Source organism: Carex rostrata, chromosome 7 (genome assembly GCF_964058835.1).
Source record: "Carex rostrata chromosome 7, lpCarRost1.2, whole genome shotgun sequence".
NCBI lineage: Eukaryota > Viridiplantae > Streptophyta > Magnoliopsida > Poales > Cyperaceae > Carex > Carex rostrata.
Genome location: NC_135924.1, coordinates 10,443,231 through 10,458,268, shown reverse-complemented (window position 1 = coordinate 10,458,268; position 15,038 = coordinate 10,443,231). Strand labels below are relative to the sequence as shown.

Genomic DNA, 15,038 nt, shown 5'->3' with positions numbered 1-15,038 from the left:
AAAATATATCATTCTATAAAAGATCGCATATTTGAAACTTAAATAAAGATTTTCAATAAAGGAGTCCGCTAATTGCGACTAAATCTTTAGTTAAATTAATCTTCGTACTAACAGCTTTGACTGGAATCACTTTTTAGAAATTCACTAAGCTATTTTTACACTCAAGTATGTAAATATTGTTTCACATGTCTGTAAAGCACTAATTTCAAGTCTATAAAGCTAGCAAGGTATTTTTCTCTTATCTTTTTAGATCTGGCACTAAGCTGCTGCATCAAATTAGTAAACTTTGCTATATAACTCTTTAAAGGGTTGATTTTAAATCTGTAAATCTAACAAGTAATTTATTAATTTTATTTTTTTTAAATCTGGCGGTAGCTACTACATCGAATTATTTAAATTCAAGCTTTGAAGACTGTAAATCTTGCTACACAACTATGTAAAGTGCTGATGTGAAGTCTATAAACCTAACCTAACAAGTATGTATACCTAGCATATCACAAAGAGAAAGAAAATTTAATATATATCTCATTTGAAAGAGAAAATTGAATAAAAGATTTTTATTGTTTAAATTTGCAAGATTCATCATAGATCGACATAAATGTGAACGAGATTAAATGAAGAAAAGTAAAAGAGAAAAAAACATAGAAAGAGAGATGAGTGATGAGAAAAAAAAGTACAAATAATCCAAAAAAGAAAATGAATATATGATATGGAAGTTAAAAAATAAAAGTGAAAGAGATTGACAGTCCGGGATAATACTTTTCTTTTTTATATATTTAAAAATCGAGAAACTTTGTTCCTCATCTTTATTTTAAAAGTCAAATGAGTTCATAAATCTTTTATCTTAAAAAGAAATTTCAAAATTAATTTTTTTCTCAACAAACAGTCAAACTTTTGAGCTGCAAAATCTACTCACAAGCTTCAAGTTTTTCCTTTTTAAAAGAAAATTCTAAATGGGCGCAGCTCGAGTAAAAATTTGCAACCAACTCTTAACCTGTTTGAATAATTCAAAATTTGAAGTGCAAGATCCGAATCTTATTTGCATAAAATGAAAGCTCGGTGTCTCTGACAAACAAATTTAAGTTGACAAGTCGATTTACGAATTCAGACATATGATATCACAATCAATCCAATTTCATACGACAACGGTTCTTATCTTTGCATGTTTTGCGATACAGTCACCCGCAATTTTTTATTTTTTATTTTCTTCAAGAATTTGATCGTATATAATGACATTACATTCATTTGACATCTTTAACAATATAATAGACGAGCTTATTATGCTTCCAACCAAGATTTTAAATAGCTATTATCGCGTCATAGCAAGAAGGTAAAAAAACAGCTTTTGCGAACAGCGTAGCTATAGCAAAAGTTATTATACATACTGATTTGTTTAAAAAAAATTATATTTTATATTTCTATTAATTATCAATATTATATAAAGTCTCATAGAGCAATAAGTTACACAAAATTGATTAATATTATCTAAAGTCTCATATATTTTATATTTTTACTAATTATCAATATTATTATAAATTATCTAACATTTTCTATTCAAAATAACATAAATATCATGGTGTAAACTATATTTTTTTTTACTATTAAAAAAAACCCTAAGCATCGTGAAATAAACTATCTTTTTCTATTTAAAAGCAAAATCAATACAAACCATGAAAAAAATGATCTTTAAAATTAATTTTTAGTTTGGATTTTATATAAAAGTCTATGTAGCATAGCGTGTAGCGCAGATAGTGGACCGCTATAACGATTGTAGCTGAAATAACGTACTTTTATCCCATAGCTCAGTGTTCAAGGTCCAAAAATACTATAGCACCACTATTACATCGCTATAGCACGCTATTTAGAACACTAATTCCAACATAAAAAAAATATAATAGAAGGATGAAAGTTTTAATTGTTGGCGCTTTCTCCGTCAGTCAAATATGAAATATGTTAAATTCAAACCAAATTAAGAGGTGTTTTACTTCTTTCATAACAACAAAAATAAAATTTTCAATGATTAAGTTCTAATATTTTTTGTTGTTGATTGATCATACATATTATAACTTATAACAAAAAATTGAAATTTTCAATGATTGATTTTTAATATTTTTCTGTGGATTGATCATGAATCAGACTTGACATGCACTATGCAAGTAGTACCTTAAATTTAATTATTATTTTTTGGATTTAATCAGACTGTACATTAGCTGCTAAGTTAGACGCGGTTCATAAAATTTAAAATAATATGTAAGAAAAATTCAATGCAACATTAAAAAATGCATACTAATTAATACTACTCGTCATTCTTAATGATTACACTTTGCGAGCATAATTTATTTATAGACCAGTTTCAACTTATTAATTGAAATTGAGACGGTTCCTTTCAAACAATAATAATTCAGTGAGATGTAACCTTTTAGGACCACATATTTTCTAGCATTTATTACTAAAATGAAAGAAAATGAAATGTCGTTCCAAACACTATCATTTAGCAACAAATGCACGCTGTTCAAATTTATGCAACATATTCAAAAAGTCAAAACTTTGACAATTATATGTAGAAAGCGTCATGCTCCGCTGTTAATTTCAATAAAAAAAAATGTTATTTTTCTTAATATGATGATCTGATATATAATGGATGAATGAGATCAGTATCAGAATTCAAATTTTGAGTTTTTACATAATGAATCCAGATCGTCTGATTCGTATTGGCACGCATATTAAAGAAAGGAATTGGATTTTGTCCAAAGGACTTCGGACAAAATATCATCCAAAGTCAGGCCTTACCCTTTGATTTGCTTTAAGATTCGTACCAACATATTTAAGACTTAATAACTCTGAATGGCTCTGTAAATCTAAACCATCCGTGTAAATTTTAACACAGATCGGACGGTTGACAAGTAACTTTAGTTAAGATTTTGTCCAAAATCTTTTGCACAAAAACTTCACCATTGAAGAAATATTGTTCATTACAAACTTGGACTGTAATAGACCGAATTTTGGTCGGACGGTAGAGATTTAAAACTCAAGATATGAGGTAATGCAGAGGATACAGATTCCCATGTGCTAAAACAAAACTTGGCAGCTGGCTAATATAATGCATAATTTTGCTTTTTTTTTTCTTTTCTTTTCTTTTCTTTTCTCATCGTGCTTTTAGTTCCTTTTTAATAACAAGTTGGTGACGTTGAAGTTTTTTTAATGAAGATTTTGGAATATTTTAGGGAGGAAATTATAGTAAATAAAAGTTGGCATTTGAACATGTGAGAATTCCTGGTCAGATTTGGTACGAGTAGTACTTAAATTTGTTGAGTTTGAATTTTCTTTCAATAATTCTTTCAGAAATATCATTCCATTAACTACTTCATCTCTCCATTGTAAAATAAATGGAGATGCCATTTATTCCATGGTAACAAGTCAACGCATGGAAATTTGCTCTCATCATTTAATTCAGGAAGTCAGATCTCCTCCATAAAAATAAAAATAAAAAATCAAGGAGCTTAAAATTCCCTTGTTTGTTTAAAGCAACGGAGAGGTATCAAAGAAATATTTTTGTTTGGTTGCGACAGCCTAACAAATGGATGATCTGATTTTCAAAGCAAAATTAGATACCTCACCCCCTTTTTTTTTTTTTTTTGGAGGGGGGGTAGGTTTTAAAAAAAAAGAATAAATTTTAATTATTTTAATAAAAAAATACTATTGATTTGATTTTTATATATAGATTTTGTTCTGCAAAATCTACGTTGGTTATTTCTAGTTCTTTCTCCCTCCACCGATCTCTAGAATCAGTAGAACTGTTTCTTTTATAAAAAAAAAATTAATTGTACTTGTTCTGTTAAAATAATTAATATTGATTATATTTAAAAAAAATCAATCCCGTAGGCCAAATACCTCACATTTAGTTTGCGGTTTGAGAGTTGAGACAAGTAACCTCAAATCCCAATCAACCATTCAATTGAACTATTGAAGTATGAAAAATTTGTACGAATAGCCCCTATTTAATTTCAGAGGAGGGTTCAAATGCCTCTATTTTTTGTGTCTCCATCATGTCTCCATTTTTTAAAACTTTAATAACTCAAAATTTAAAACTTAAAAGTCAAAATAAAACCGTTGGATATGATCTACATCATTTTATTTATGGACGTGTAAAAAGTTATGACATTTCAATTTTCTTTTGATTGTCATCAAGAGCTTGTAAAAAATGCATTATGTGGACGATTTCTAGACATTGATTTTTGAACTTATTGATTCATATAAAAACAAGATTGAAATGTGATAATTTTTTATGAGCACATAGAGAAAATAAAATAGATCACATCTAATTGTTTTATTTTGACTTTTCACTTTTAAATTTTGAGTTAATAAAATTTTAAAAAATAGAGGCATAATGGAGGCACAAAAAATGAAGGCATTTGAACCCTCTCTTAATTTCATTAGCCCGTTGTTGTATTTGGACTTCACTGAATTGAGAACAAGTACCCCCCAAATGTCAATCAATCATTTAATTGAAGTATGAAAATTTTGAACTGATAGTACGTTGTTGTACGTGGACTTCACTAAATGAAGTACTTTAAAATCTTATGGTATTTTTATTGTTTATTTCTTTTTAAAAGTATTGGGTCAAATTTCACAATTATTAATGTCACTTTAAAATTTATTTCTTGTTTGAGATGTATTGTTGGGTCCGAAATTTTTATTAATAGCATAAAAAAAAAAACTTTGGAGAGAATTACACGACACGAATACCTAGGCTGCAGAGTCAGTGTGCGACCCTAATTAATGGAGTTCGCACAGACAATATGCAACTCAGTTGTACTTTTTTTTAATTGGAATCCGTGTCATGCACCAAATTCGTGTCGAGATATCTCAAAATTTGAGCCTTTATTTTTTATTATAAATGTTTATGTAAACAAAAAAAAAATTGTGGGGCCGTGGATAGACTGGACGGACCCCATTAATTAGGTCCGCAGATTAGCTCTATATCCTGGGTAATTCTCGAATTCTGATCAAACAAACAGTATTTTGATTTTTTTTTTTTATGCTATTAATAAAAATTTCGGTTGTTGGGTTCTTTGGGGTCTACGATAGCTGACTATGTTTCTAATGAAACAGACACTAACATACCTTTTATCAGAAAATAAAAAAACAACATTTTAATTTTCCCTTTTATTTATTTAGAAGTTGTTTCTCTCTTGTTTCTCTTCAATCGTTAAGCCGTTCCCATAAATACTTGTAATTATTTTTCTTTGAAGGCAGGCCTGAAAAATTGACCTTCATCTCTACTATTCTGGGCCCCTTTTGAAATCTATAATTTTTTCCACCAACGGCCTACATTCTACTTGTAGGGTTGTACACTTGCACGATTTATACTGGGAATGATTGAATGGGCCGACATTTTTATTTTTACCCAATTAAAAAATTATTTTAATAATAATAACCAAGGTTTATCAAAAATTTTAAAAATACCCAACCCGTGGAATTTTTTCACGGGTTGGAATTTTAATTCCCACCCGTGGAAAAATTCCACGGGCCCAACTTTTTTTTTTTTTTTTTTTTTTAAAAACAGAAATTTGTATTTATTTTTTATTTTTTGTATTGAAATATTAGAAATATTGGATATATTTCTTTGAAAATAGATGGAATACAATATAATTTGATTTATTAGAAAGACTGCAACAAATAACCCGGATCAATATTTTTCAGGTCGGATTTTTCGCGGCTGTAAGAAAAATTAATATATTTCTTTATGTGTTATTGGAAAAAAATAAAAATGCTTAGATTCTGAGTTATTGATCCCGGTTCAAAAGTCACTTCTATGTAATCTAGAAAATATTATGATATTTCTAGTACATTTAATTTATTAAAAGTTTTATCTATTTTGAGAATTATTTTTGAATAATAATCATTAAAGTTTTGGAATAATGATTTTGTACTTATTTTAAAAATAGTAAATTTTTTTTCAAAAAATATAAAATTTCACCCAGACATATTTTATTATGAATATCACATTGAGCAGTTTGGATCGACAATTTAAACTTTAAAAACAAAGATATAAAATACGAGGTATGATGAGGTTTGAAAAACATGAGGTACCGAAACCCTCCTCTAAAATCAAATCATTATATATTATGTGTATTATTTTCTCCATGCACATGCAAGAGTTTACGATGTTTCAACTTTTGTTTTAATATGATGTCAATCAAACGAAAAGTCATGCAAGTGATGTAGAGAGAAAAATACTTATCATATTTAACAATCTTATTTTGCATGCGAATTTTAATTTTTTTTTTGTTAGAAAAGTAATAAATAGAGGCACTATGAATGCAAAAAAATAGAAATACTAAAATATACCTCCTCCTTTTAATAATATCGCATAATATAAAAAACAGAAAACAAAGTATGTTCTTATTGTATCGTTTCTGCTTTTCTATTTTTCATTTTTCAAAATAGAAAACGGTTTTAATTGTCTTTTATCTCTTACTAAAATTTCCATTTTTCAGTTTCAAAATTTCAAGCTGGGTAATATCAATACCTTTACTAACCAATAAATAAAAAAAATGTTGTCATACTTTATTCTAAAGTTTGAATTACAAATAATAATTATAACTTGTTCAAATTAAAATAAATTGAAAAGAAAAGGTATAGGAAAAGAAAAGGAAAACAAAAAATAACAGTTTTCATGAAGCATCTTTGGCCTTATTCTTGCTGACCGATATGCACCATAGTTATAAGATTCGCGAATTAAATCTGAATAATTTTTTTTTTTTTGATGTCGAACTAAAGGCCAAATTATTCGGTTGACCGAACTTTGACCGAATTAAACCCGAATAATTCGCAAACTTTATGATATTTTCCTGAATTTTGCGAGTTATTAGCAAATTTTTTTCAAAACATTTTTCTTTGTTTTTTGCTCTCTTGCAGGACTGAGATCTCTAATCCGGATAATTCCGAATCATTTCTAAATTATATCCGAATTACGTATTTTTGATCTCGCCAAACCAAACTCAAATAATTCATTTGTCACTGTGATTTGCACTACACAACCGCACTCTCATTTCTCTGAGGACGTGGCTACCAGCGGAGTTGTCATATTATATCCATAATCCAAGAAAGTTCATTCTTATGTCAGTCAGAGCATATTCTCACAAAGTCAAAGTTTGAAATGATCCAAAGAAATTGCGAGGAAGTATTCATTTCTCAACTTTGTAGCCACTACCAAGCAATTTCAAAAAAAAAAAAAGAAGTATTCATTTCTCCTACTTGGCTTTCCATCCTCCATATTGAATTCATTTCCCGAGCGTTTCTGATCGGGGTGGATTTCTTTTTAAATAATCATACAGTATTTAATTATTTATGACGAGACAAAAGACTGAAAATATGGTCAATGATGTCTAATGTTTGAATCATGATTTGCGCCATTGGAATCACAACCTCAGTTTATAGATGATCATGTCTTCTGGTTAGACCACGACAAACGGCAGCATCCCATATGGGCCCTCCGTAAAAAGGCGTATGATTGGAATACGCCAACTGTCCAACAGTTGTCCTGTCTTAAATAATTTACACGGATCCGAATTTGCGGGCTCCACTGGACTGCCCCACATGACAAGTGTTTTCGATTCAGAATTTCCCCACCACGATCCCAATTCGGATCACCCCAGGTACGGAGGTACCTGACTCAAGCAAATTGGAAACGGACGGACAAGGATTGTTCTCTTAACTTGGCACGAATCATAAATGACAAATAATATTGCCCCAACGCGCCATCCCCGAATAGGCACCGTTTTGAGTTAATCTGGACCGTCCGTTCTAATCTGTTTGAGTCAGGTACTTGGATCCATCTAAACAGGTCGAGCATAGTTCTTCTATTTTCCCTCCAAGAAAGTTCAATCATTGCGTCAACACGCGGAACCAATCGAATAATCAAATTTTAAAATTACAATCCGACAGCTGCTAATTGTTACACGGCAGCAATGCGATCGTAACGATCGATCGCAACGCGTAGCAAACAATCAGTCAAAGTCCAGTTTGTCCTGCCGTTTCGGTCCAAATAAGAAATACCTGCTCCAACTAAACTTCCGACCGCCAATCCTCGACCTTCTCACCCCACCGCCGCTATTCGCCCTTCTCTGAACCGTGGGTCCCTCACCACACCCAAGAGAAAAAGCAGGGCCACGCTGTGGCTTTTCGTATCCTTCCTTCCCGCGGTTCGAATTTCGAACGCGCGAAGGATACGCGCAATTGGATCTCCCGATCTTGTCCCCAGCTACATTTTTGAACCCAAAAGAGGGAATTGAGTGGAGATTAATTGGGAGTTGAAAAATGGGAGTTTCGAACAATGTCGTGGGGCTTTCGCTGGCAATGGTGTCCGGTGCCTTCATCGGAGCTAGTTTTATTTTGAAAAAGAAAGGTCTTAGGCGAGCCGGGAAATCTGGTACCCGCGCAGGTTCGTTTGAAAACTATATTTTTCAGCTGTCATTTGTTAGATCATCACCTCGATTCGTGTCCTCTTTTTCACTCATTCAGATTTATTTCCGTATTTGGCTGGACTTTTATGAAAAATGTGTCAAATTGAGGCAAGTGAAGTTAAATTTCTTGTACAGATTGGAGAATTGGGTTTAAAAAAGTTCTTACAAAAATAGATGTTTTTAATAAAAATATCCCCGGAATTCTAGTTGATGTCTGGTTAAAAAATTATGTATCGGTTTTGAGGTTTAATAATAAAAATATCCCTGGAATTGAGGTTCTCAAAAAGATTTGTCAGGTATAAGCTATTTCTAGCCCCTTATGTATTTCCACAAACAAATTTCGACATAATAATACAATGTAGCTCATTTCTCTCTTAAATAGAGATATTCAATTCGATTTCGTAGGTCTAATTTGCTGCCTATACCACACCTGCATAAAGTAAGAATCCGCATACCAGTTGAATATATATTATATCTTATTCCATAGATTTTTTTTTGTTGTATTGTAGGTGTAGGAGGATACACATACTTGCTAGAGCCTCTATGGTGGGCTGGAATGATTACAAGTACGCTGCTCTACATCTTAATTTCTTTTAGCAGTTCACAACAAGATACACAGTACACCATTTCTTTCAAATACTTGATTAGATATTTCATGTGCTATCGATTAATGTACAGTGTTGCTCGGCGAGGTGGCAAATTTTGTGGCCTATGTTTTTGCTCCAGCCGTACTTGTGACCCCACTTGGTGCTTTAAGTATCATAGTCAGGTAAAAGATCTACAGTAAAATGTTATATTTATTTCTCTTCTTTTGCCGTTTGCATTAATTCTGTGAAAAGGGGATATAAATTAGTGTCTTGATTGTCTTCGGAGTATGGTACCAATTCAGTACGAACAGAACTTTCTATGAACCTTGTGTTTAGAATGTAATTGAATTTTGTGTGAAATTGTTTGCGTACAATACAGTTCGGTGCTAGCACACTTTATGCTGAAAGAGAGACTACAAAGGCTTGGAGTCTTGGGCTGCCTTTCTTGTATAGTTGGTTCTGTTGTTATTGTAATTCATGCACCTGAAGAACACACGCCTACTTCTGTACAAGAAATTTGGGACCTTGCCACTCAGCCTGGTAGAAACTGCAAATAGTCATCTCCCTCCTTCCTCTTCTCTCTCTCTCTAAAATATACACAATATCAACAAGGGATTAAAATTCAAAGTATATGCTGATATTCTATATAGTGCAGTACATGCTTTATGCTACCTGGTACGGTATCCAGACTGGTACTGTGGTGGTACAGGATCTGCTGCGTGCGTGTACAATACTTTGTGGTGTTCACTATTGCCATTTGGAATTGAGAAGTTTGATGTTCTAAATCTTCTTTTTTGGTATTCATTTTGTTTTCAGCATTTTTAACATATGCTGGTTCCACTTTAGTATTGGTGATAGCATTGGTGTTGCATTTTGAACCCCGGTATGGACAAACAAACATCTTAATTTATCTCGGGATCTGCTCATTAATGGGGTCGTTAACAGTAAGTTTAAGTGTTTAACAATCATTAATTAACAGATTTCCTTTTGATGATTATCTCTGAATCTGAATCTTAAAATTAATGGTCTCTCAGGTAGTTAGCATAAAGGCCATTGGGATTGCCATAAAGCTCACATTAGAAGGAATAAGTCAGATTGCTTATCCCCAGACTTGGCTTTTTGTAACAGTGGCTGTTGTTTGCGTTGTCTCCCAACTAAATTACCTTAACAAGGTATGCTACTTTGGTTCTAAACTTGCAATTAATACCCTAAAGTATCCATAAATAGCAAAAAAAATGAGAATCATAAGTTTTCAGTTTTGAAAAAAAATATAGCCCCTAAATGATGCAGAATTTCAGAACATTGTCCATTCTTAGCTAGCCTTTCGATATCATTGTCTTACTCGAAGATAAAGGACTAAGAATAATGCAATGACACAGTTACTCGTAATTGACCGATTTTTATATTAAATAATTTGAAAATTCAGAACTAAGCATTTAGGAAAATTGGGTATTTGAAATATAAGCGGAACTCAAAACTTTGGTGCACGTGTGGCCTACATTTGACAGGAAGCAGACAACACGTGAAAAAATAAATAAAGTGCCAACTCCTACACGTAAATATGAATCGGGTGTCTAAAAATTCAAGCGCTAAAAGAATTGGCGTGCCATCCTCTTCAAGTATTGATTAAAAGAATATTAAATTATGTTGACCTCACCAACAAAATTCTCCATGTGAAACGCCTTTCACTAATCTTCCTTTGTTTTATCCTTCTCATCCTCTTCATTTTTTTTTTTCCTTTTGGCGAGAACCATATATCCTTGTTCCTTTCACTGCCACATCAACACAAAGATATAGTCAACTGCACCAGGTGACTTAAAAGAATACAACACATCTTAGACAGTCTTCTGATAATTTTTAACATTTAGATGCAAGAATGTATTCATATGGGCTCTATCAGTACCTAGAAGCATAAACTCCCAATTTTTTATATTTAACTCGAATGAAGAAAGAATTGGGGTACTTCTGTCTAATCTTTTGAATTTAACTGGTCTATATTTAGGGTTCTGTAATTTAGCATTTTACATTTCAATTTCGTTTCTTTACTTTCATATTCTAAACTTTTCATTTTCATCAAAAGGTTATTTAGTGCAGATAGAAAATATATTGATCATTGAATTTCCCTAACAAAATGTAATATATGGACACAGAATTTTCCAAACTTCAAACTCCTACTTTTTCTTTTGGTCTGTTGGCTTAAGATTTTCAATAATATATGTACCTGTATGGCTATATTGTAGTTTGGGACTTTTAGTCAGATAAGAGGATATTCAGTAAACATGAAAAAACAAGCTCGGTGGAGGAACAAAAAAAAAGAACGAGGTTGGAGATATTGATTTAGGTATATGCTTATGTAAGCATCAGAAGTAGAGAAATGACCCATTTTCCCTTAGAAACTGACCAACTAGAAGACTGCCATTTTTCTGAAATATACTACATTTTTTTCTTTTCTTAATAAAGGGTAAAATGGGTAATTTATAAATTTAAAATGAGTTTTAAATTTTTAATTGAAAAGACACTAAAATGGGTAAATTTGTGTATTTTGAAATTTAGAAGGGTAAATATGATATTATGAATTTTAGAGGGGGAAATACGTAATTTCTAAGTTTTTGAGGGGTATACATGAAATTTTCCCTTTAATAAAATTCAGTTACTTTTATCATGACAAAATAAGCATATTATTAAAAGTATAACCCAGAACTAATGGTAGTGACCTCTGTTAAGACTTTCTTCGCTTTCAGGATACTGCAAGTTCTAGCAATGTAGGGTTCTTTTAACTATTGCTTGCTATTTTTGGGGCTTTAATTCGATTTTTTCTATATCATTTTTCTACTTTTACCATTATCATATTTCTATGTGATTTCTATTATCATGTCACACTTTTTATATTTCCAGGCACTGGATACCTTCAATACAGCTATAGTTTCTCCTATTTACTATGTGATGTTTACCACACTCACAATTGTCGCAAGTGCAATTATGTTCCAGGTAATGGATTAATTTAGGTTGATCTTATGTGAACAAATATGTATAGCTGACGTCCATCTCTCACAAATGTGTGTTGCATTGGGATGTGATCCTCTGACAATCTTGACAATATCAATAGTAAGCATAAAATTTGAAATTGATCAGTGGGCAACTAACTCACTGACCTCCAAAAAGATATTGAAATGGAACCTTATGGATGTGTCTGTGCAATATATCGATTATCCATATGACAAACTATGATATCTTTGATATGTGGTGGATAAATTGGTGCATGTTTTATCCATCATCAGGTGACTTGAAATTTGCAGCAATCTGCATCTTAGAAATCTTTGATAGATTATCAAACCATACTCAAATTGCATTAAATTTGATTGTTAAGTGATCTAACTATTCAAAACTCTATCATTTTTTTTTTTGTGATTTTTTTTTACCTTAGTTTAAAAATATTGTCAACGAATTGTCAGCACATCCAATCCCAATTGTATTTATTTGACCCCATGAGTTCTGAGCAAGAACTTTAAAAGCAATGGATTATGTTGTTCTCTTTTATGAAGAGTGAAAATTTGTCAGATATGACCTGATCCATCACTTGTTAAATTTGTTGGGCAGCTGAACTGGTTGGGTGGTCTGTGGGTTAGCCTGCCTAATTTAATATGGATGGTTTTGCAAGCATTTTGAGCCTTTTCTTTGCAGCTTTTATAATAAAAATATTGGGACAAATAATAAAATTTGCTAAACTGTACTGAAGACAAATACCCCAAGCTCAAAATAAAAAATCAAATAAGTTGCCAAACTGTATTCAAGCTCAAACCTTCATAATATTCCACCTTTTATTGGTGCAGGATTGGTCAGGTCAGTCAATAAGCAGCATAGTATCTGAATTTTGTGGGCTTCTGACGATCCTTTCTGGAACTGTCTTGTTGCATACTGCCAGAGAGCAGGAAATTGCTTCTGCCTCTGCCTCCGGTACTTGATTAATTTTTAATACTCTCTTTAAACCTCTTTTTCATCCTTTCCTGGATTTTAGTTGTGATTTTCCTTTTTCTTGTTGATCAGCCCTGTTAGTTTGAATAAAAATACGAGGTGGTATAGTGAATAGTCTTTATTGGGGTTAATTTCATGTATTGAACTGAAAGAAGTGCTAAATATTTATATACCCATGCAAAGCGAGAAATACGATGTATAACCTTATCAAACCAGTAAATATCAAACCCTTCTGGACCAAACACCGAAGATATCCTGTGTAACTAAGGAACGAAAGAGGGGGTAGCTTTAGACAACTTAGGAGAAGAGGACAATACTCTATATGTTTTCCATGTCTAGGACCTGATATATATTTTCTGAAGGGGTATTTGTGATACTTTGACATGTTGTAAGAGTAATTGTGAAATCATTCCTTTTTGTTATACACTTCTATACACTCCTTGCTTGCTGGTGAATTAATCCTGAATGAACATGTGGATGATGAGTAAGTAGTTAACAACCAGCCAGCTGAATGTAAAACTGCTATTGGAGAATTACCTTTAAGCTGTAAATTACTAAAAACTATTGAAACTGGTTTTGCAAGGCGTGGCGTGGCAAGTGGATACAGCTTCGGCAATTTCATGGTGCATCAGCATAGGCACTGATGATCTATTAAAGAATGTAGAAGAGGACTATTTTGTGGCACTCCAATCATCAGCCTGATACTCATCCCTTGTGATGATGCTCAGATAGATGTTCTTCTTCATCTAGGTATGGATCCAACGGCTTTCTTCAAATGATCTAAATATCAGAGACAGAAGCCATGTCTTTTTCAATTTTGTATTCAACTATATATAGAGGTCTCAGTTGAGACAAGAGGCAGAGCATTCCTTACATTTTGTGTATCATTTTTTTTCCTTCTGTACATAGGCATTTGTACATGCGCATTCAATTGTTTGGCACTTGGTTCTGACGTGATAATGGTTTTCATATGGTTTTATACACTTCTGTTTGAGAACATGTATCGTTGATAGTTATTACATTGTAGTACAATTGTGTCTTCTGAAGGTGAACTTGAATATATGCAAATATTACCCTACCCGTTTCTTATTAAGCAACAGCTCTGCTTTAGGAAGGGTTCGAACTTTTATCTTTGCAAATCAAAGAAAAAAATTCGTACTTAGCAAAGAAAATTAGCCATATTGTTACTAGTATCGTGCCCGTGCATTGCAACAGAAACATATTATAAAATTGAATACAATATAACAGACCTTTTGGTTTAACATTCATACAAAATTAAAAAAAAATATTTAAATGAAAATAAAAGATACAAATGAAAAAAAATGAAAATCCAAATAATAAATAACAATGTGAAGTATCATTGCGATTTAATATCTAATTTTCTCCAAAAGAAAGGCAAGTCATTAAATGATTTGAAAGAAAAATGATCAGTGAAATTTTATTTTAGGAAAAGATATAATTAAATGATTTAAATAAAGATTTACTCTACATATATATTATTGATGTAAATTATTTTAACAATGAAAATTTCTCTACAAATCATTTCTCTACAAGAAAAGTTCTAGATGTTTTTCATTTTCCCTTCACATCGGAAAGATATGATTGTTTCTACCAGCACAAAATATGTTATTCATCTATTTACAAAAATACAATAGTCCTAAACAAAATTCAGAAATATATGATTGTTTTTTTATTTTTATTATTGAAACTATAGAGAAAGAGGGGTGTAGATTTTTACATCGAGCTTTTGATTCAAAGCAACAAGGGGTGAGAGAATATTTTAAAAGTAATTACTCCTCTATTTTTATAGACTTTATTATTTATTAATAGAGTATACTCAATTGACATTATTTCTTTAATTGACAACCATTCTTATTTTTTTAGTTGATATTTTGGCTAAAAAAACTTAAGTTGCTAATGAGAAAAAAATTCCACTTTAAATTGCATGTAATATTTCTTTCTTTTTCGACTACTCTCAATTTTATTTTCAAAAATAAAACATTTTAAATCA

The 15,038-nt window shown here is 31.5% G+C and overlaps 1 protein-coding gene across 2 annotated transcripts; it reads left to right on the top strand.

The window, feature by feature from the left end:
* Positions 1-8,025: 8,025 nt before the first annotated feature.
* On the top strand, positions 8,026-14,103 carry LOC144556861 (putative magnesium transporter NIPA6). 2 transcript variants are annotated; one of them, XM_078305338.1, is made up of 9 exons: positions 8,031-8,446; positions 8,978-9,034; positions 9,147-9,237; positions 9,435-9,595; positions 9,872-9,999; positions 10,090-10,227; positions 11,951-12,043; positions 12,886-13,009; positions 13,611-14,103. In XM_078305338.1, the coding sequence occupies exons 1-9, from the start codon at positions 8,323-8,325 to the stop codon at positions 13,727-13,729; spliced, it is 1,035 nt and encodes a 344-aa protein (XP_078161464.1). In that variant the 5' UTR covers positions 8,031-8,322; the 3' UTR covers positions 13,730-14,103. The 2 variants fall into 2 exon arrangements, with proteins under 2 accessions (XP_078161465.1, XP_078161464.1); XM_078305339.1 differs by lacking the exons at positions 12,886-13,009; positions 13,611-14,103 and having other exon boundaries at positions 8,026-8,446; positions 11,797-11,994.
* Positions 14,104-15,038: the final 935 nt, after the last annotated feature.

Excerpts from the sequence above, each read along its gene's own strand:
- LOC144556861 (XM_078305338.1), top strand. The coding sequence starts at position 8,323 with ATGGGAGTTTCGAACAATGTCGTGGGGCTTTCGCTGGCAATGGTGTCC. Across the intron at positions 8,447-8,977 it reads GAAATCTGGTACCCGCGCAG|GTGTAGGAGGATACACATAC; the intron begins GTTCGTTTGAAA and ends GTTGTATTGTAG. Across the intron at positions 13,010-13,610 it reads TGCTTCTGCCTCTGCCTCCG|GCGTGGCGTGGCAAGTGGAT; the intron begins GTACTTGATTAA and ends TGGTTTTGCAAG.